At 43.1% G+C, this 22,879-nt stretch overlaps 1 protein-coding gene and 1 pseudogene across 1 annotated transcript in view; one reads left to right on the top strand and one right to left on the bottom strand.

Annotated features, from left to right (window-relative positions):
- Nucleotides 1-269: 269 nt before the first annotated feature.
- LOC131353065 (glutathione hydrolase 1 proenzyme-like) lies at nt 270-18,931 on the top strand (annotated as a pseudogene).
- A 143-nt stretch (nt 18,932-19,074) lies between these two features.
- The window catches only part of ggt5a (gamma-glutamyltransferase 5a), a 17,583-nt gene continuing 13,778 nt past the window's right edge, over nt 19,075-22,879 (bottom strand). The window contains exons 6-12 of the mRNA XM_058389768.1: nt 22,053-22,199; nt 21,840-21,970; nt 21,492-21,676; nt 21,219-21,310; nt 20,454-20,566; nt 20,036-20,146; nt 19,075-19,811 (exon numbers count right to left, since the gene is read on the bottom strand). Coding sequence (XP_058245751.1) covers nt 19,662-19,811; nt 20,036-20,146; nt 20,454-20,566; nt 21,219-21,310; nt 21,492-21,676; nt 21,840-21,970; nt 22,053-22,199 — 929 coding nt within the window. The 3' untranslated portion in view covers nt 19,075-19,661. The remainder of the gene's footprint in view (nt 19,812-20,035; nt 20,147-20,453; nt 20,567-21,218; nt 21,311-21,491; nt 21,677-21,839; nt 21,971-22,052; nt 22,200-22,879) is intronic.

A 22,879-nucleotide genomic window follows, 5' to 3' on the forward strand; every position in this document is an offset into this window, starting at 1 on the left:
GTGTGTGTGAGTGTGTGTGTGTGTGTGAGTGTGTGTGTGTGTGAGTGTGTGTGTGTGTGTGTGAGTGTGTGTGTGTGAGTGTGTGTGTGTGTGTGTGTGTGAGTGTGTGTGAGTGTGTGTGTGTGTGTGTGTGAGTGTGTGTGTGAGTGTGTGTGTGTGTGTGTGTGTGAGTGTGTGTGTGTGTGTGAGTGTGTGTGTGTGAGTGTGTGTGTGTGTGTGAGTGTGTGTGTGTGTGAGTGTGTGTGTGTGTGTGAGTGTGTGTGTGTGTGTGTGTGTGTGTGTGTGAGTGTGTGTGTGTGTGTGTGTGTGTGAGTGTGTGTGTGTGTGTGAGTGTGTGTGTGTGTGTGTGTAGACAGCACATCCTGGAAGGCGCTCTTAGGTGAAAGAGAAAAAAGAAAGAGAAGAAGTTGTGTATTGTGATCAGGTGAAGAAGAGACTAAGAAGGTTTAACAAACTAAGTTTCTGCAGAAACTGAACATAAAAAGAAAGAAGCCGAGGTAGGAAATAAAAAGTTTTAATTTTCTGCTGATAATAATAATAAATTTCTACTGATGCTGGTATTGTGGAGTAAATAAGAGTTTATTTTCTGGGCCAATGAAATAAATAAATTAAAAAAGGAAAGAGAAAGTTCAGAGAGTGAAATGAAATGATGGAATAAATTGATGATGGTTTATTTACTTTTACTTTATAATATTCATAAATAAATGGTTTATTTGAGAAGAAATTACATTTAGATCTTGGATCATTAAAATAACAAAACATACCATGAAAGAAAGATGGACAAAAGGGTCAGTTAAAGTTTAAAGATGAACTGGAAAATTTTTATTGTATAAAGTAAAATGTGACTCATTTCCACACCAATATTAGCCATCATATTAGAAAGTAGAATTGTAGCAGACTTTGTCTCACTCTCTCAGTCTTGTCTCACTCTCTCAGTTTGTCTCTCTTTCACTGTCTTTCTGTCTGTTTCTTTTTTCCTGTCTGACTCTTTTTCTCTTGCAGTGTCTTCTGTATTTCTTGTCTTCCTGTCTATCAGTCTCTTGTTCACTTTTGTTATTTCTTCCTCAGTGTGTGTGTGTGAGTGTGTGTGTGTGTGTGTGTGTGTGTGTGAGTGTGTGTGTGTGTGTGTGTGTGTGAGTGTGTGTGTGTAATGCTCAGTATTTTCATGGTTTCCTGTTTTTGAGTTTGACAAAGATAGCAGAAACACACATCACACACTCGTCTTCATGGAGATCAACATTCTGTGAAAACACACACACACACACACCACTAAGTACTAAACCTTTCATCAGACAGAAATCTTTTTCAGAGTATAATTGTCTAAAATATGGCCGGTGTTTCTTTTCTTCTACACTGATGTATTCAGATCAGATCGATCCTTATCCCATTGTGTCATCAGCCAACAGACTCTCACGCTAAACTCCAGCTTAATGTGTCTGAACAATCTGTAGAGTTTTTTGGGACTTTTTTGGGACGCTGCATGTTTTGGGACAGCAGCAGTTCATGTTACAGTCCTAGTAACAGCCAGTTCACCTCATCATGTCTCGCTCACTGAGCATTTACAGTTTAAAACTTTAAGACACTGAGACTGAACACCAAACAATTCATTAATTAAAAGATTAAAATGTGTTTTTAATTGTTCTGATGATCACAAAACCACATGACCACATTAATGTTTGCACTGTGTTTGAACAGGATGAAGAAGTCCTATATTATCTGCCTGGTGGTCATCACTGTAATTATTGTCACCATCATGATCATACAGTTGAGAAACAAATATAACATCTCGGATCAGTGCTACTCCAAAGTTGCTGTCGCAGCTGATGCAGGGAAATGTTCTGAGATCGGCAGGTAGGACAAAGCAATGTGTTTCACTTTCTATGTGATGAAAACTTCCTCTTAGTTACTAATCTTATTTTTCACAATTTTCAGTACTTCATCAGAGATCGACATTAACCCCAGTCTAATTCACTGAGGGTTTAGTTATTCACTGAGAGTGTTTATAATTTTATATTAGTTTATTATTATGTTTTAGGCATTTAAATGGTTTGAATTTGGAGGTCAGAAGATACATTGCACAGTTGTGTATCCTAATTCTGAACATGAGAGACTTTCTCCATGTGAATATTGATAACGTTTGGATTTAAGTTGCTGACTCTGAATACAGACCTTTAAATATTGTTCAGAATTTTTTACATCCACACTACTCCGCATGTGTTCCAATCACTTCCTTGGGCACTGGTGTATAAAATAAGGCACCTGGGCATGCAGACTGCTCCTACAAACAGTTGTGAAAGAATGGTTCGCCACAAAGTGGTAGTCCACGTAAAATCACAGATTGGGGTCAGCACATGCTGGGGAGCACAGAGCACAGAAGTCGCCAACTTTCTGCAGAGTCAATAGCTACAGACCTCCAAACATCGCATGGCCTTCAGATTAGCTCAAGATCAGTGTGTATAGAACTTCATGGAACGGGTTTTCATGGCCAAGCAGCTGCGCCCGAGCCTTATATCACCAAGTGTAATGCAAAGCTGCATTAGATGCACTGGTGTAAAGCTGACCCCGCTACTGGACTCTAGAGCAGTGGAGATGTCACTTTTCTCTGTCTGGCAATCTGATGGACGAGTCTGGGTTTGGCGATAGCCAGTAGAATGGTACTTGTCTGACTGCATTGTGCCAAGTGTACAGTTTGATGCAGGGGATTATGGTGGGGGGTTGTTTTTCAGGGGTTGGGCTCGGCCCCTTAGTTCCAGTGAAAGGAACTCTTAATGCTTCAGCTTCATACCAAGACATTTTGGACAATTTCATGCTCTTTGTGGGAACAGTTTGGGGATGACCCCTTCCTGTTCCAACATGACTGCACACCAGTGACCAAAGCAAGGTCCATAAAGACATGGATGAGTGAGTTTGGTGTGGAGGAACTTGACTGTCCTGCACAGAGTCCTGACCTCAACCCCATAGAACACCTTTGGGATGAATTAGAGTGGAGACTGAGAGCCAGACCTTCTCGTCCAACATCAGTGCCTGACCTCACAAATGTGCTTCTAGAGGAATGGTCAAAAATTCCCATAAACACACTCCTAAACCTTGTGGAAAGCCTTCCCAGAAGAGTTGAAGCTGTAATAGCTGTAAAGGGGGGGACAACTCCATATTAAACTCTACGGATTAAGAATGGAATGTCACTAAAATTCATGTGCATGTAAAGGCAGATGTCCAGAAGTTCTTCCCTACTGTAACTTACTCTCTGTTACTGCCAGGTGTGTGTTCAAGACACATAAAAACACTAGTACACATACAGAATTACAATGGCAAACATGACAGCTGCAGTGGACACCATTTAGCGCTGGTCAAAGTCACTCAGGTTTTTAAACATGCATACATTTGGAGAACTGACTGTTGAATGAATCCCACCCCTTACACCATACCAAGTTCATCAATGTTATTCACTTCACCTTTCAGTGGTTTGAATGTTATAGCTGATCTGTGTAAAGGCTTAAGTCAGAGAGCTCACTGGATCAGTTCTTCATGTTAAGTTTGTTCTGTTTATACTATAAGCTTATAGAGTAGTTAGAGTTCCCTTAAAATTGAGAGTTTCAGAGACTGTAGCCATGTTGTGATGTGTGTGTGTGTGTGTGTGTGTGTATCAGTGACATGTTAAAACGTGGTGGTTCTGCGGTCGATGCTGCCATCGCAACTCTGTTGTGTGTGGGACTGTTTAATGCTCAGAGCATGGGCATCGGAGGAGGACATTACTTCATCATCTATAACAGCTCTACAGGTAACATCCATCCATCAGTCCATCTGTCTATCTGTCCATCTACTGTCTATCTGTCTGTCTGTCTGTCTATGACAAAGGCTATCAGATTGGTTAAATGGGTCCATGTGAAAAGATTTATTCAAAAAGGACCAGAAGTTTTCTAGTCAAGCTTCAAAAAATGTCAGAAAAAATAATCTGATTATCTGTCTAATCCATCTATCCATCTGAAGAAAACAATAAAAACTTTTCATTTCTATTTTAACTGCATTTTATTGATTATCGCAGTTGTCAGGGTGTTGTAAGGTTGACCAGAGTTGACCAGAGGCAACAGAAGTGGAATTCATATGCAGGCTTTATTAGGAAAGGCAAGCATTCAATTCCAAACAATATCCAAAGGCAGAGTCAAGAAATGGGCAATCCAAAACTCTCAAGACAGTCCACATGGCAAACAAATTCAAATCCAAACACGGCAAAACAAGAAACCCCAGAAAAATCAACAATGGCACTGAAAGACACAGATAACTACAATACTTTACACCAACATGTGGCGTGAGCATGGCTTAAATGACCAATAAACCGGAAGTGACACTGCAAATCAGAAGTGGGTTCCACTGTCCAGTAGGGGGAAGTGCAGGTGGAGTTGAGACAGATCAAAAATGACCACTTCTGTAGGTTCCTTTTTACACACACACACAAACACACAAAATCAACAATAATTCACTGAGAATTAATTAGCTAAAGTGCACTAGTTTTGTTTTTCTATCTTAGGGATGGTGGAGACGATCAACGCAAAGGAAGTGGCTCCCCTAAAAGCAACAGTTGACATGTTCGGCAGCAATGCAAAGCTCGCTCAAAAAGGTGCTGCACATTCTGAACATGAACATATTCTATAAAAGTTAATCAGTACTCTACTGCTATTAGACCACAAACCTACAACCTACAGGTATAAAGAAGCCACAAATAATTAATTATTAAGAATTTTTACAGTGTGCTTAATGTACATGATACTGTGTAGGTCAAAAGGGATGTCCAGCTCTGTGGTCTGTTGTGTTTTCATGAATAACAGGAGGTCTGTCTATCGCTGTCCCCGGTGAGCTTCGTGGCTATGAACTGGCACACCGGCGTCATGGCCGCCTGCCCTGGAGGGAGCTGTTTAAGCCGAGCATCCAGCTGGCACGTGATGGCATCCGAGTGAGCAGAGCTCTTGCCGAATCCATTCATGAAAACCAGGAGACCATTCAGGCTGATCCTGTGTTGTGGTGAGGGACATCACTGTCATGGACACTTCAACATATCAGCAACACCCATGTGTTCTGTTCAGCAGGAGGCTGCCTATGTAGGGAGAATTCCTCTGTCCAAGGCTAGAAAATTTAATATAATATCCATCTTTAAATTGAAAAAGCAACCATAAAGCTCAAGTGTTAGTGAGAACAGGAAGTCATGACCATATAAGGGAAGTGAACTCAGAATGCACAGTATATTCATCACACATGACAGAATCAGGGCAGAATGTGGACTTTACAACTGACTGACCGATGAACACTTTACTGCCATAAGGAAAAGGATTTCTTTGAATTATAATTTAGAATTTTATTTTCTGTTACAGTGAAGTGTTCTGTGATTCCAACAAAACCATCCTGAGGGAAAACGACACAATCAGATTTCCACAGCTAGCAGACACCTACGGGAGGATCGCTGAGGAAGGAGCTGATGTTTTTTATAAAGGCTCCATGGCTGAAACGATAGTGAAGGACATCCAGGCTGCAGGTCCATCAGTGCTGAACTATTAAAGTCTACAACATGCTACTAGCACTCTTATTAGCATCATAATGTTAATAAACCCTGCAATGCAGATACTAAATATCACTGAGACATATCCTAGTACTCAATAGAGTACTGATGCTAACATTCACTATAGTGTAGATTACTGTGTATTCTGTGTATTCTTTAACTAAGAAGCTAATGCTCAGTGCTAATCACCTCATGCTAATCTGTATGCTAACCTGTTCCTGGTGTTGGGGTATGATCCAGGTGGCATTATAACACTTGAAGACCTGTCAGCTTACACACCAGAGTTGAATGAAAGCCCACTGAAGATAAATGTGGGAGAATACACGATGCACTTTCCAGATGCTCCATCTAGTGGTCCTGTGCTAGCGCTAATCCTCAACATTGTTAAAGGTGAGTGTGTGTGTGTGTGTGTCTGTGTGTGTGTGTGTGTTCCTTTGAGTGGAATAAATGGATATTATGAAGTGTCTTATCTCTATTATCCACTTAGAGTTTCTCTACTCTCTGTCAGCCACTCAGTCTTGGTTAGCAATATTAGCTGGGGGAGTTAGAGACCTGAGATACGAGCTGTACAATGTTTTAGAAGAATGAATGATCACTCTGTGAATCATTAGCCATAATTAACCATAAATTAAGGTAATTTGATTATCCAATAGCAAAACTTGACCATGTGACATCACCACTAACCTTATTATACCACTTAGCATAAGCATCTCCATCCCTTCTCAGGGAACCAGGTTATTTACATAACTTGGTGTAGTTCCCTTTCGAGGAAATTTGATGCTGCATCATGGTTGATGCTATGGGAACACCAATACCAATGGCACCACACATCAGGAGATGTCTATCCCAGAGTACAAACAAGCCAGGAGCAGAGGAACATTAGCCCTGTAAGACCCAGGACCCAGGAGTGGGGTCCAGGTCCATTTTATAGAACCTGATATGGGTATACAGAGAGGACCAACCTGCTGTGGAGGGTAACGCCCAAAGCCAGAGTGCTGGACAAGGAGATACACCTAGTGAAGTGAGCTGTAATCCCTAGAGGTGAAACCACACAGCGCACCTCACAGGCCTAGGAGACAGCTACTACTACCTAGAACAAGGTGCTGCTTGGAGACTGGATTGCTTTTGTTGCGGCAGCCAAAGAGCAGCAAAGGGAGTGGACTTAGGCCATGCACTCAAACAGTGGCCGTAAGTTCTAAGAACCCGAACTGGGCACAGCACATGCAGTCTCTCCTGCTTCACCAACTTGTGGGGCGGAGGACAGAAGGCCTGCAGAAAGGCTGGATGACCGGCTTATAGCAGAGCTGTTTCCAGGGTCAGAAACTCCTCAGAGACTGACACTATTGGCTCAGAGTGGGCATGGAAAAGCCCATCCAGGACTATTGAGGGGGCCCAGGAGGAGACGCTGGGTCTGCAGGGAAGCCTCAGCCACCTGGCACTTGCAGAGGGTGAGGGACCAGAGAACAGGAATGTGAATCGCAGCAATGGGTGCCATGTATACATCAGTGTGGATCTGTGTGAGGCAGATCTGCAAGAACTCTAGCACTGCACTTACTGGGCCGTGAACTAGATTAGGACGATGCCAATTTTACCAGAGAAGAAAGTTCAAAATAGTCTACACAACCTCAGTTGTGAGAACAGAGTCTAGGAGCTGGTCCCCCTCAGGGGCCAGACCAGAGGTTCTAAATCTCAGGGCGGGGGTGGAGAATCACCCCCTGCACATGAATGAGGAGGCTCCTCCCAAAGGAGCACCATCCAGAAGGGAAAAGAGATCCACGGGAGAGCCACAGAGGACAGTGGGTCCTCAGAGGTGAACATAGCCACTTCTGCCTTCCCAAAAATTACCATAAGCATAGCCCCCATCTTCAGGCCATCTGGCCAGAGAGGCACTGGCGAAGTCAGATTTTAAAATCAGACCCTTATGGCAGAAAGGATGGAATCCCCCAGAGCGGGAGACAGACATGCCCGTATTGTGGATGAATCCCAAACTATGCCCCAGAAGGTGGTACTCAGAGAAGATAACAGCACACAATTAACTAGGTTGAGACTTAGAGACATTTTGTGGGCAAGCACGGCATCTCAGTGTCTGGCTGCCACTTCCCTTTAATTCAATTCAATTCAAATTTATTTGTATAGCACTTTGAACAAAGAGTACTGTCTCAAAGCAGCTTTACATGAGAAATGACATAAGAAAACCACAAACATATAAACAGACAGACAGACAGACAGTCCTAGATGTTATCCCAAGTGAGCAAGCCTGAGGTGACTGAGGTGACTGTGGCAAGGAAAAACTCCCTTAGATGGTAAGAGGAAGAAACCTTGAGAGGAACCAGACTCAAAAGGGAACCCATCCTCATTTGGGTGACAATTGTGTGATGCAGATACAGCATGTGTATAGTGTTATGTAAATCAATAAGGAGGTTGTTGTCCACGGTGCTGCTTGAATATCCCAATCCTCACAAGCAGAACCCGGCTGGAGCTGGTCCATCTCCGGATGCCACTGGAGCCGGCACAGTCTCTGTATGCCTCGGGATGGGTAGAAGAAGGGAAACAATGGAACAGCATTAGCGTAGCTGCTGTTCATAATATTAGCAGTACTAGATGAATGTGCATTTAATCAGGGAAGTGTTAGATATATGCCAGGCTGAAGAGATAAGTCTTTAGTCTACATTTAAACTGGGAGACTGTGTCTGGGCCCCGAACACTGTCAGGAAGACTATTCCAAAGTTTTGGAGCTAAATACGAAAACGCTCTACCCCCTTTTGTGGACTTTGATATTCTGGGAACTACTAGAAGTCCGGAATTTTGCGATCTTAAAGAGCGTGGTGGATTGTAACGTGGATTGTAACCTTACTGAGCCAAGATGAGAAAGTCATCTGGAAAATTAAGTATATGGAAGCCCCAGGGTGCAATAATGCCAGAGCAGCCTTCATACACTTTGTGAGGGTGAGCTATAAGACTAGGCCTAAAGGTAGAATCTGGCACCGATACACTTTTCCTCGACAACAATCCAGGGGAGTCTCCAGTGCTCTGGAAAGGTGCCAATGTGAAGATAGGCACCCTTCAGGATTATTCTGAAGCCTTTTCCTACAGAACACATTGTTACACACCCGACAGAAGCTTTCACACTGCCAGGTGATAAAACAGCAAGCTGGCAGAGGCTAAAACAGCAAGCTGGCAGAGGCTAACCCAGGGGGTAGCAACACATAAGAAAGTTGGGAGGTCATGGCTAAACCCTGAAGCACCAGAGATGGCAAGGTAGGCAGCAATGAAAACCCTAGTAAACCGTAGCCCTCAGGCATTAGGATTCCTTTCTGGCCCACATGGGGGTCTCAGACTGCAATGCGAGCCTTTGTTTCTTGCCTCAACAAGCTGGTGGCTACTGGTTGATAGCCATAGCTCTTCGCTGCAGGGAAGAAAGAACAGGCCCTTAGGAGACATCAGGGCATCTAAAAGAAAGGTTTTGTCCCTTTCTTTTATCTCTGTCAGATTGCGTCTCTGTGGCAACCAAATGCAGTTGTGAAACAGCAGTTGTGAAACATGGGCTGTCTGCTTTGTGGCACAGAGGACTAAATTTGTGGCCTGGCAGAGTTCCTACCTCATTGATGAGCCCCTTTCCCACAGCTGAACTCCTTTAGCAGGTCAACTTGTACTACTACAAAACTGATTTTGTGTGCAGCACTGCAACAGCTTAACCTGCGGGATTGTAGGCCTTCCCTATAAGGCCGATGAGGCCCAATAGGACAGCAATGGGAATACAGACTTTCCATGCAGCCAATGAAAGGGAGAGATAGCCTGAAAGCATCTCTTCAACCCTCTGCATTGCCATATACCCATGTTCATTAAGGCCCACAATGGCTGAATAGTCAGCAGTGGCTGAGGAGAAAGAACAGGCAGAATAAGGATTATTCCACAACCTCGACATCTCAGTGTGGAGGTATGGGAAAAATGGGAGGCACCTACATGGATTCACAAAGCTGTGAAACCATTACCGAATCCAGCAGTGCCTCAACAGATGTGGGACTCAAGCAACGAGGCTCTTGGCTGGTAATACAGCAAATTCAGAATGAGTTTAGTGACAGTCTGCAAAACTCAACAGCATGAACACCACTGATTGCTTTCTCTCAAGAAGCATTACAGTGGAATACTGCTCATCATTGTCCACATTGAGCTCCTCAGAGTCCGATGAAGAACAATTCCTCTTTCGGGTTGGGAGAAATTGCAAAGCAAGCTCCAAGAGCCAAAGTGGGGAACTCCGAGTTGGGAAAGAGGGCAAGAGAAAGGGGATCACCCGTCTCTTGTTCTGCCTCCACTAACTCGACCTGCAAGACCCATGCTGCATTAGCAGATGTGGGACCCGAGTCATGAGGAGCAGGGGCTTGGCTGCTGAAAACAGCCAAGCGAGAAAGGTGTATATGGAAAGGAAAGGTTTCGCAGTGCACGTAGCTGGCTCCCTCGAGAGCCATGCATGCACGCCATGCATCAACTTAATGCAGAAAAAGTGTGAGTTGGCCCTTGTAATGTAGCGGGGAACGGATTCATGCGCTTTATATATATATATATATACAGTATATATATATATATATACATACACTACTCACAAAAAGTTAAGGACATTCGGCTTTTGGGTGAAATTTCAGGATGCACCTAACATGCACTATAACTTTTACAGGTTTTATATTTGACCTTCTCTACACTTTTGAATGCACATGTCCAACTGTTCAGTGTTTCAGTACTTTTTGCATAACTTGCTGTTCTCTAACAAGGTGCTTAATGGCAAAATTCACAACTGGTGTTGATCCATGAATCAACCAATAAATTTTCTGGTTGACTTATAATTGGTATTTAAACAGTCCTCTTCATCATGCTGTTCACATTTTGACATCATGAGACCAAGACGACACCTAACAGTTGATCAACAGTACCTCACCATTGCGAGGCTTCAAACAGGATGTTCTCAGAGGGAAGTGGCCACTGAGCTTAGAGTGTCACAGAGTGTCATCAGCAGGTTGTGACAGAGACACAAAAAGGGTCTGTGTGCTAGACGACCTGCAAGGGTACCTGACCTCACCACCAGGCACAGACGTCATCGTCTTGCATGGGCCAGGGAGCATTTACGCTGGACGGGGGACCAATGGGCCTCAGTGCTGTTCTCTGATGAAAGTCGATTCACGTTGAGCAGAAATGATGGCCACCAACGATGTTGGAGACGTCAAGGAGAGCGCTATGCATCAGCCACTGTTGTGGTGGTGTTACAGTCTGGGCAGGTGTGTCTACTCAATACAGAACTGCCCTACATCTTTTGGATGGTACAGTGACAAGCCAATACTACCTGAATAACATCATTAATCCAGTCATTGTGCCTCTGCATGAACAACACAGACCTAATTTCATCTTCATGGACGACAATGCTCCAGCTCATCGAGGTCGCATCATTGGGGAACGGCTGCTGGAGGCTGGGGTACCTCAAATGGAGAGGCCTGCACTTTCTCCAGCCCTGAATCTCATAGAAAACCTATGGGATCAGCCGAGTCACCGTGTAGAGGCTCGTAACCCTGCACCCCAAAACCTCAATGACCTGAGGGCCGCCCTTCAAGAAGAGTGGAATGCCATGCCTCAGCAGACAATAAGTCGACTCCTGAACAGCATGAGATGTCGTGGTCAAGCTGTAATTGATGGTCAAGGGCACATGACAAATTATTGAGACATTGACATTTTTTGTTGTGGTATACCCACCACTGTTGTTGGCTTTTGTTTCAATAAATTGTTTGAGATGAGGATGTTTAGACAGATAGGACAAACAATTGAAACAAACATACACAGAGCGCTTCCTGAAGACAAAGAAGCTGGAGTAATGGGATGTAGATGCCCTTTTATGGTCTTGCTGGCACACTCCACTTCGTCACATGACCTACCTCAGCCGAAAAATCGTTGTCATTTCACACCAAGCTTCAGACACAACTTCCACATAGAAGCATTCCCATAGCGTCAACCATGACACAGTGTCAAGTTCTCTCAAAAAGGAACTGAACTGCTGGTAATCCCAGGTGACTCATCCCCTGATCAGGATCTTGCGATATCTATACACAACTCTCTGATCTGGCCTTCGACCACTGCTCGCACGGACAATCAACTGTCCTTTTCCTCCCATGTACAACATCAGAAGGATTCAGCTGTCTTTATCCACACAGGCTGCTCAGGTGTTTGTTCAGTCTCTGGTTGCTTCGAGACTGGACTATTGCAGCTTTCTACAAGTAGGTCTACCTCGAAACACAATTGATCCAACATGCAGTTTTGTTTTCCACGTGCCATACCACTCAACTGTTCTCCCAGACAATCCTACTGCTGCTCTTCTCCTCTGGATTTTGGGAACTGCATCAGATGTAAAACACTGATGCTTGCCTACAAATCCAAGAACGGACCAGCTTTATCTTACCTCAAAGATTTTATTACTCCCTACACTGCACCTCACTCCCTCAGATCTACTAGCACTGCTCGACTGGTCCACCATCTCTCAGCGTAAGAGGTTAATTATACATCAAGACTCTTTTCTGTTCAGGTAACCGCGGTGGTGGAATGAACTTCTCCTAGACGTCTGAACAGCTAAGTTACTGGCTGTCTTCAAATGATGGATAAAACCTACATCTTCCTGAAACACTTAAACTAGCTCTTATTTTCCCTGTTTGTTTTATGTAGTTTTTAGGCTGACGGTATCCTAAGTCTGTGACCCACTGAACTAGTGTTCATGTATTCACTGATAGGGACTTCAAAGCACCTTGTATGTCTCTCTGAATAAGGGCATCCGTCAAATGCGAGAAATTTAAATATAAATCTAGTGTAGTTCACAAAGGAACCCAGGGTAACTTCTACCAAACTAAAGGTTTGGACATTGGCTAAACATTGGCTAATGTTAATGTTCATAAATCCATCAGTTGAAGAAAACGGAACAACTGTGGTGTTCATGACAGGGTTGCAAGGTGAAAGCTGCTGCCAGACTGTAGTTATAGATCTCAGGAAAAGTTGCAGGATTCCAATCCAACATGAGGATATGCAATCCTTCTCCCATCAGTAAAACATGGTGGTGGTAGTATCATGGTTTTGGCATGGTCTCCTGCTTCTGGGCCAAAAGTGTTTGCTATCATTGATGGTACAATGAATTCTGAATTTTACCAGTGAATTCTAAGGGAAACTAGATTCCTAGACAAGATATCCTTACATGAAGCGAACATGAAAACTTATAACTAGTGTATGATGATGATATAAAAGGCTTAAAATGTCTCTGTGCAGGTTATAATTTCTCACCCAGCAGTGTGTCCACTCCAGAGAAGAAGACTCTCACTTATCACCGCATCATTGAGGCTTTCCGCTTTGCCTTCGCTATGAGGAGCAGGCTGGGAGATCCTCAGTAACTCAACATCACCAACGTGAGACAGTGTTAAGTTCCACATCACATCATGGTGTTTGTTGTTCATCATTAACACAGTAACTTTCAATTATAATGAGGAACAGTAGCAGTTATATATAGCTTCTCAACCTACCTATTATAAAACCTTTCATTTTTGCTTCAAACAAGAATTACATTTCTGGGCGGGGAAAAAACACAGACCATACACGTCATACTTATAGTTAGAGAAATTATTCAAGCCTCTAGATTTGTTGCTTTAAAAACTTTGTCATGTCTGTCCCTCTTCAGCTCATCCACAACATGACCTCAGAATACTTTGCTGAAAACATCCGCAGTCAGATCACAGACGCCACACATCCAGAGAGTTACTACGGACCTGAATACTTTAACCCTGAGAATTCTGGGACGGCTCATCTGTCTGTCATCGCTGAGGACGGGAGCGCCGTGTCTGTGACCAGCACCATCAACCTTTAGTAAGACAATAAAACTGATCACAATCAGAACACTCTGTACTGCTCTCAGCCAATCAGAACACACTGTACAGTTCTCAGCCAATCAAAACACAGTGTACGGCTATCAGACAATTAGAACACACTGTACTGCTCTCAGCCAATTAGAACACACTGTACTGCTCTCAGCCAATCAGAACACACTGTACTGCTCTCAGCCAATCAGAACACACTGTACTGCTCTCAGCCAATCAGAACACACTGTACTGCTCTCAGCCAATCAGAACACACTGTACAGTTCTCAGCCAATCAAAACACAGTGTACGGCTATCAGACAATCAGAACAAACTGTACTGCTCTCAGCCAATCAGAACAGAACAAAGTGTGTAAACAGTCTTGATGGTGTTTATGTGCAGTTTTGGTTCTAAAGTGATGTCGCCTTCCACTGGAATCCTCTTTAACGATATAATGGATGACTTCAGTTCTCCGTACATCACAAATACATACGGCATTCCTCCTTCTCCCAATAACTTCATTAAACCGGGTAACAGATTTTCTCCCACTATTCATATTCATTTCAGAGCCACAGATTTTAAATATGCAGATAAACTGTAATAATGTGTATGTATATTTAGATTACATTATCCTCTGCTCAGGTTCTTACATGTAGTTCTTTCTCTGCTGCAATGTTGTGATGATATTGTAATACTTTATCAGTAAAAGTTTTGTAAATGATTGTAATATGAAACAGGGAGAGTGTAACATGTCCACTGTGTGTGCAGGTAAAAGGCCGCTCTCAGCCATGTGCCCAACCATCATCTCTGACAAATACAACAAAGTTAAAATGGTGGTTGGAGCTTCAGGTGGGCCGAGGATCATCACGGCAACGGCTCTGGTAACACACACAACTTTAATCATTCTTTAGTCCAACTGTCTGTCTATCCATGTTCAGTATTTATTTATCCATCCACAGTTAACCCATCAGTATATCCATATGTTTATCAGCCCAGCAGTTTGTGCATTCATCCATCTGTTCTATCTGTTCATATGTGTATTTATTTATCCATCTAGCCATCCATTCATCTGCCCATTGTCAGAACTCTCAGAGTCCCCCTCTGAGTGGACACGCTACAGGGTGGTTCTGAAGTCTTCTCCAGTGACCTATTATTACCAAATACTTACAAAAACTTCCACTAATCCATCAAAATAAAATAAAGAAAATCCCTCAGGCTTGGATGAGAAGAAACAACCGGCTTTTTTTAAATCAAGAGGATCCTTAACAAAAATAACACCAAAATGGCTCTCAAGTACACAGTGTCAGGTCCAACGTGGTCAAGTGCACCCCCCTCCTTCCCCCAGTACAAATATCTCCTCTATTTATACTGACGTCCTTACCCCTCCTATTTGTCTCATGATTGTTTTGACTCATTAGAAGCCTTTCCTCGCACCCTGTGGATACCAATCACTGACCTTCAGGTTAGACACAGTGCTGTTTATCATATCTGTTGCAGTGAGCTCTACCTTATTATTGCAAGTGTTTTATTATTTATTAATATTAGTTACTACTAATGGTTCCAGGAATTTATTTATTATTATTTTATCCACTTGTATAATTGTATTGTGAGGATCATTGTGGTTATCTGACAATTTAGGTAATTTCTCCGACTCTTAAGGGAGGATGCTATCTTTATTTTCTTACTTACTTGTTGTCTTAGTTGTTTAAACTTATTTGCTCTCCTTATTGCTATGCTATGGCTCTCTCATTCACACTGTCCTATTCTTTTCTGTCAGTTTCCCTTAACTTACTTAACTTTAACTTAAAACTAAGTTTTTACTTCATGCATCACATATCAGACCCTAGCTTCACCACATCTGTGCTCAACTGTCATTCACTATGTTTAGACAGTAAATACGGTATTTTGGTATTTTACTCACTTGTTTTAGTAATTACCAGCCATTAGAATGGTTCTTTTTTATACACAGCCACCTTACGGGCCTACATAAGGATCATATCTCTTCAGCTTCTCATCACTCTGTGATGTCCGCCTATACTGTGCTTCTGCATAATGTGTGTATAGTGTATATGAATTTTACTGATAATTTTACATATCCAGTTGTTTTGCACCCTCATGCTGTCATCTGGGTCCCATATCTTATTGTTGTCATCTCTGCGGCCTGGTATGGCCTCTACTATTCTAGGCACTCTCTATTCCTAGCTCCCTATCTAGTTGGTAAGGACATATATGCAGGCCGCGCTGACCGACCTTTCTGACCTGCTTTACTTTCTCAAAATTGCTAGAAACATGGACATTAGATGTGGTCATTATATATACTATCTTAAGCTACTTCTTGTTATATGGTTAACTTTTGCCATAGCTGATAACTTATAATTATATCAGAATCAGAAAGAGCCAAGTATGCTTGCGCATACAAGGAATTTATTTTTGTGTTACAATCCCCAGTGCACAGAGACAACAGAAATACACAGACAATAAAAAATAAATAAAAAATAGGATAGGAAATAGAAATGGACATATTTAAATAGAAAAATAAAATAAATTGTACGAATAGAATAGAATAAGATGAGATGTAAGGTGGTAACAAATAAATATAGTGTTATTGCACATATTTTAAGAGTAAGAAAAGATGTTGGGATGTAGGGTGATAAATAAATATAAGGTATTGCACATATTTTTATTGCACAATGGGGGGAACATTTAACTGTTCATGAGGTAGATTGCTTGGGGGAAGAAACTGTTCTTGTGCCTGGCTGTCTAGCAATGGAGAGAGGATGCAACCCTGGGGGGCACCAGTGCAGATGGTATAGCTGCTTGACGTGGATTTCCCCAGTTTCACTAGCTGTTGCCTATGTGTCAGAAAGCTGGTGATCGACTGACAGACAGAGCTAGGAACAGAGAGCTGGGTTAGTTTGGTCCGGAGGACTGTTGGGATGATAGCGTTGAAGGCCGAACTGAAGTCCACGAGCAGGAGCTTCACATAAGTCCCTGGTTTATCCAGATGCTGTAGGATGAAGTGCAGTCCCATGTTGACTGTATTATCCATGAACCTGTTTGCTTGGTAAGCAAACTGCAGGGGGTCTAGTAAGGGTCCAGTGATGTTCTTCAGATAAGCCAACACCAGTCTTTCACACAACTTCATGACCACAGACGTTAAAACAACAGGTCTGTAGTGATTAATTCCTGTTATCTTGGGTTTCTTTGCGACGGAGATGATGGTGGAACGTTTGAAGCAGGAAGGGACTTCGCACAGCTCCAGTGATCTATTGAAGATCTGTGAAAAGGTGAAGGCCAGCTGATCAGCACAGGTTCTCAGACAGGCTGGTGTGACACCGTCTGGGCCTGGTGCTTTCCTTCTCTTTTGCTTCAGGAAGATCCGACGCACATCATCTTCACTGATCTGAAGTGCAGGTGGGGGGAGAGGGGGGTAGCTGGAGGTGTTAACAGCTGTGTAGAATGTTCAGATTGGGTGAGGGGTGTTAGACCAGGTGTTTGAAATCTGCAGTAAAACTCATTCAGGTCTTCAGCGAGTTGTTGATTGTCCTCAGGTGCTGGGGGGTGGTGTCTTGTAGTTTGTAATGTCTTTCAGGCCTTTCCACACTGAAGCAGGGTCGTTGGAAGAAAACTGCTTTTCCAGCATTTTAGCGTAGCTGCTCTTAGCCACCCTAATCTCCTTATTCAGTGTGTTCCTGGCCTGATTGTACAAGACTTTGTCCCCATTCCTGTAGGCATCCTCTTTGGCCTGACAAAGATGTCATGTTCTGTGAACCATGGCTTATCATTGCTGAATGTTAAATAAGTCCTGGTAGGAATGCACGTCTTCACAGAAACTGATATATGATGTTAAAGTCTCTGTGAGCTCGTCCAGATCAGTGGTAACAGCTTCAAAAATACTCCAATCATTGCAGTCAAAACAGGATTGTAAGTCCTGCTCTGTTTCTTTGGTCCGTCTCTTTACAGTCCTTACTACAGGTTTAGCAGATTTAAGTTTTGGCCTGTATGTTAGGAGAAGATGAACCGGGCAGTGGTCAGAGAGTCCTAAAACTCTGGTGTTGTGGTGTAGCCGTGCTAATATATTATTATATTGCTCAAGGACAGATTAAGATAAGTGAGATTAATATATGTAAATCAAAATAAGTAAAGATTAAAATTTAAATGAACTCTGGATTATGGATTAGATTTGATATAGCTTAAGTGAGTAAATTTAAGAATTAAAAATGATCTTTTGATTTAATGATTAAAGTAGAATTAGAATTAGATTAGAATTAGATATCAGAAAATTAGTACAATTTTCAGAAAAATTTCAACACTGTATACATTTATTTATCCAAACCTCCATTCATCTGTAAATCCATCTATACATCCATCTCTTAATCCATTTATTCCACCATCTTTCCATCCATCCACCCATATGATATCTGATGGAATATAATCATTCACCTACTGCTTGATCTGTACATGTTTTATCCCTGCATCCTCTTTCTAGATGACCAGTGTGGACTCCTCCATCAGTCTGATAACAGTGTGTAACTGAGTTTATAACATGTTTATGAAACACTGTTACTGATTCACACAATTATACCCAGTCATAAGTCTTGTAAAGCTTTATGAACACAGGCCACACACAGCGTGGCAGTGAATGGTTTCGTCTCGGTCACAGGTGATCCTGAACTCTCTGTTCTTTAACTACGATCTGAAGAGAGCTGTAGAAGAACCCCGGTTCCACAACCAGCTGAACTACACTCTGTTGGAGGACAACTTTGAGAAGGTGTGACTGGAATATGTTTAAGTGAATCAGACTGAGACTTGATTCGTCTGTATCATGTGATCATTTAAACCAAAAAAAAAAAAAAGATTCATTTTAAGGGATTCTGTTCAGAATCAGCTGCTCATCTTTCATCTGTTCCACAAGAATGGAATTATATTTGAGATTATGAGCATCATTATAATAGTTTTATAATGTTTTGATTCGTCTTCATTACATGAATCCAGACAATTCAAAACTCCTACATGACAGCACAGTTAAAGTGACAACACAAAGATTCATCTGTCTCATTTAAAAGAGTCTTTCAATTAAAAGAACAATTCATTTTGAATCATCTTTTATCTCTTCCACTGAAATAAGTTTCTTATATGAGTCTCTGAGCATCATTAAAACACACACACCACTCTTTCTTCTCTTGCACACGTAATAATAATTTACTCTGAATTTAAATTACAGAGTGTTATAGAGGGACTGAAGCAGAGGAATCATGTGATAGGGGAGTGGAAGCGTTACCCTGCAGTGGTCCAGGCCGTGATGAGGCAGGGTGATAAGATCTGCACTGAATCAGACCCTCGGAGAGGTGGATATCCCGCCGGCTACTGAAGCTCACTTTAACTCTCAGCTGTTATCTGAATGCATCTCTGTGCTGTTCTATTTCAGATTATTTGATAGAAGAATTGTTTATGCAGTTGATGGAAAGAGCTTCTTTTATGTAATGAATTATTTTTCAGGTCGTCTGGATCACTTCACTGGTCCTCATGTTCCTCCTGCAATGCTGCAGCTTTCACTTTCGCCCAGTTTTCATTTCATGTATTGTGTGTTGGAAATAAAGGTGTAAGAGAAATAAAACAGACCAAATACAAAGAAAAATAAAACTCAGCAGACTGATGAATTGTGTGTTTTTCCTTTAAATCAAATCAAAATATCGTGAAATGAAGTGAACTGGTGTCTTGGCTGAGTGACTGACTCTGATTCTCTACACTTTATTTTTATCCTAAACATCATTTTAAGGTTTAAGAATCAGACGAAATCCTAAATAAAATGATTAAATCTGACGCAGCCCTTTATTTCTGTAAGGAGCGCTGGAGAGTTTTAATGACCGACACTCTGAGGGTTCTGTAAACACGTCCTGCGCAGGATCCCACACGCTGAGGAGTATGAATAAACCAGGAAAGGTCAGAGTGGAGGACGTCAGGGTGAGAAATCCGAAAATAAAAACCTCCATAACTTGACTTGTTACACATCCAGATAAATAACAATACACAACATCTGAGATTAATCTGATACTCATTCTTATTTTAACACATACTCTAGTCATGAGCTTAACTGTGTGACAAGGTAATAATGTAAGGTGTGTGTGTGAGTGTGTTTGTGTGTGTGAGTGTGTTTATGAATGTGTGTAAGCGAGTGTGTGTGTGCATGTGTGTGCGTGTTAATAAGTGTGTTTAAGTGAGTGTATGTGTGTGTGGTGTAGTGTTCAGTATCCAGCAGGTTCCCCCATTTTGCGGTTGTCAGAAATGGCATTAACACACTTATCTTCGTGCTTGGACACAGCGTTAACTGTGTTGTAGAACAATGATCGAGTGATGACGGTGTGACCGACCTGCTCAAGAGCCTTCTTCACATTCTGGGAAAACACACACACACACACACAGTGTAACACTCAATGTGGTATATGATATTTAAGTGTTAGTAGCTGATGAATGAGTGTCTGTGGTTAACAGTTAATCTCTGAGCGCTAACAGTTCATATATACAGCAGTAACAGCAGACACATCAGGGAGAGCGAGAGCTCCTTGACCACATCACCACACCACCAGACCCCACAGTGTGTGTTGTCATGTTTCAGTACCTTATCAAATGCCGGCTCAAAGGAGAGTTCATTTTTTCCATCCACATACACGACAGGTGATTTGATGGACTCTCTCAGCGTTTTCCCCAGCCACAGGTAATTCATCAGCGCCTGTGAGAGAACCGTCTCACCTTCAGCACACAAAACACACACTGCAGAAACGCTCACTGTTCCTCACTCCATCATCTCTAACTCCTCTCACATCCCATGCTTCCCTCTTTACACAGGTGTAATTCTAGTAGATTTCGAGTAGATTTCTGATTCCTCTAGTCTTTAGCTCTTGCTGGCTAGCCTTCAGTAGATCCAGCCAGTTTCCTATGTCCACCATCACTCCCTGCACTCCTATTGCTCTCACCCTCCACTGCTCGGGTGTTTGGTGTTTAACAGGTGATTTCAGAAGGTGTTTAGAAGGGTTTACCATGGCCATGCCCGTGGTGATCATACTGCCTCCTGAAGCTCCGATTACCAGAGTGTGTTTCTCAGATCGGGAGTAGAGGATCACCGGAGCCATGGAGGAGGGTGGCTGCTCTCCTACACACATGAGTTCAGAGTTAGGAATTAGGGTAAAAATTAAGAGATGGAAGTTAGAGTTTTGAGGGTAGGGGTTAGATGTTGGGGTTAGATGATGGGGTTGGGGTTACACGTTTGGTTTAGAGTTTGGGGTTAGATAGAGATAGGGGTTAGATGTTGGGTTTAGGGGCTGTGGTTAGAGGTAAGGGCTACATGTTGGGGTAGGAGTTGGGGATGGGGTTGGTGTTAGGGGTTGTGGTAGGTGGTTGGGGCTAGATGTTAATTTAAGGGTTGGGTTTAGATGTTGGGGTTAGGGGTTGTAATTAGAGGTTGTGGTTAGTGGTTGGGGCTAGAGGTTAGGGGTTGTGGTTAGAGGTTAGGAGTTATAGGTCATAGGTCAAAAATTGGGGTTAATGACTGGGGGTCCAGGTTTCCAGTTGGTGTTGAGAGTTGAGGTTGGGGTTAGGAGCTGGGGGTCAAGGTCACAGTTTAGTGTGGGAGGTTAAGTTTAGGATTAGGAGCTGGGGATCAGGATCACAGAGTGGTGATGGGGGTTAAAGTTCGGGTTAGGGGCTGGGGTTCAGTGTCACAGATTGGTGTTGGAGGTTAAGGTTAGGGTTAGGGGTTGGGGTTAAATGTTGGGGTTGGGGGTTGAGTGGGCAGGTGAGCTCACCTGGGTGAATTTGTTTTGTTCTGCCACAGAAGTCAGCAAGCTCGTTGTTCAGGAGGATTCCTGTGTTAGGAGATAAAACTCTCGAACCAAATCTACAGAGAGAAAATCACACACATACACACACACACACACACATACACACACACACATACACACACACACACACACAGTGAGGACTAACATTTAATTACACACACATGCACGCACGCACACAGGCCAGCAGGGGGCCTCACTGAAACTCCTCTCAGTGTGTTAGACTGTATGTGCTCTCACATGTGATTGATGGTGCTGGTGACGGACACGGCCGTCCCGTCTTCAGCCAGCACGGAGATATGTGTGGTTCCCTGAGTGTCGGGGTGTGGTGTGATGTTGTAGTACAGAGCATCATGGGTAATACTGCTGCTGATCATCGCCCTCACACGATCAGCAAACCTGACCTCAGTCAGAATGTGTGCTTCCTGTTCGCAAAAAAATAATTGTAATACTGTATGTTATAAACTTGTATTGTAATAGGTTATAACAGCAGAAGAAGAACGTAAAGTTTTACATTTGAATATCTGAATGTTTTTCCGCGACCTAGCTAATCAGAGACAGAAAGCGCCATGCGGTCAGTCTGCACACCTTTTTGGAGTAGAACTTTGGGTCTTTAATGAACTGCTTCAGTCCGTTAGCGAATTTACACGCCTCGACGTAGCGGTGGTATGTTAGCACCCTCTTATCATTGTGGATATCGTTTGAATGTAATTCATAACCTGCAAACACACACAGAAAGTGAGAGTCATGGAGCTGCCCGCAGTAGCAGAAGTTGGTGTGAATAGTAGTGGTGTGTCTGACCCTCCATGATGTTGAGGATGAAGCTGAGTAAGGCTCCTCCTGCTGGTGGAGGAGGGAAGAACATCTCGTATTTATCCAAAGAAACAAACCAGGCTTCTGATTCAGTGGCTTCAAACGAGCTCAGATCCTCCAGCGTGAGACTCCCACCTGACACACACACACACAAAACACACACACACACATACATGGTGTATGTGCCAGGTCAACTATCTCCTCCTGAACGTCAGCAAGACTGAGGGGCTGATAGTGGACTTTAGCACAAAGCAGGAGAGGAATTACCGGCCCCTCACTATCGACGGGACGCCGGTGGAGAGAGTGGACAGTTTCCGGTACCTAGGTGTCTACATCACGCAGGACCTGACATGGTCCTGTCATGTCAGCACCCTGGTGAAGAAGGCCCGGCAGTGTCTTTATCATCTCAGACGCCTGAAGGACTTTAAACTGCCCTCAAATGTGCTAAAGACATTCTACACCTGCACCATTGAGAGCATCCTGACAGGAAGTATCACAGCCTGGTTTGGGAACAGCACCAAACAGGACAGGCAAGCTCTCCAGAGGGTGGTGCGATCAGCCGAGCGTACCATCCGCACCAAGCTTCCTGACCTGGACACCATATACAGCAAGCGGTGCTGGACCAAGGCCAGGAAGATTATGAAGGACCTCAGCCATCCCAACAATGGACTCTTCTCTCTGTTGAGGTCAGGGAAACGTTTCCGTTCCTTGAAGGCAAACACAGAGAGAATGAGGAGGAGCTTCTTCCCGCAGGCCATTCGGGCCCTCAACCAGAACACCTAGGATCTGGACTCTCTGTTCTTACCCCCACACAA

This window comes from Hemibagrus wyckioides, linkage group LG05 (genome assembly GCF_019097595.1).
Source record: "Hemibagrus wyckioides isolate EC202008001 linkage group LG05, SWU_Hwy_1.0, whole genome shotgun sequence".
Lineage (NCBI taxonomy): Eukaryota > Metazoa > Chordata > Actinopteri > Siluriformes > Bagridae > Hemibagrus > Hemibagrus wyckioides.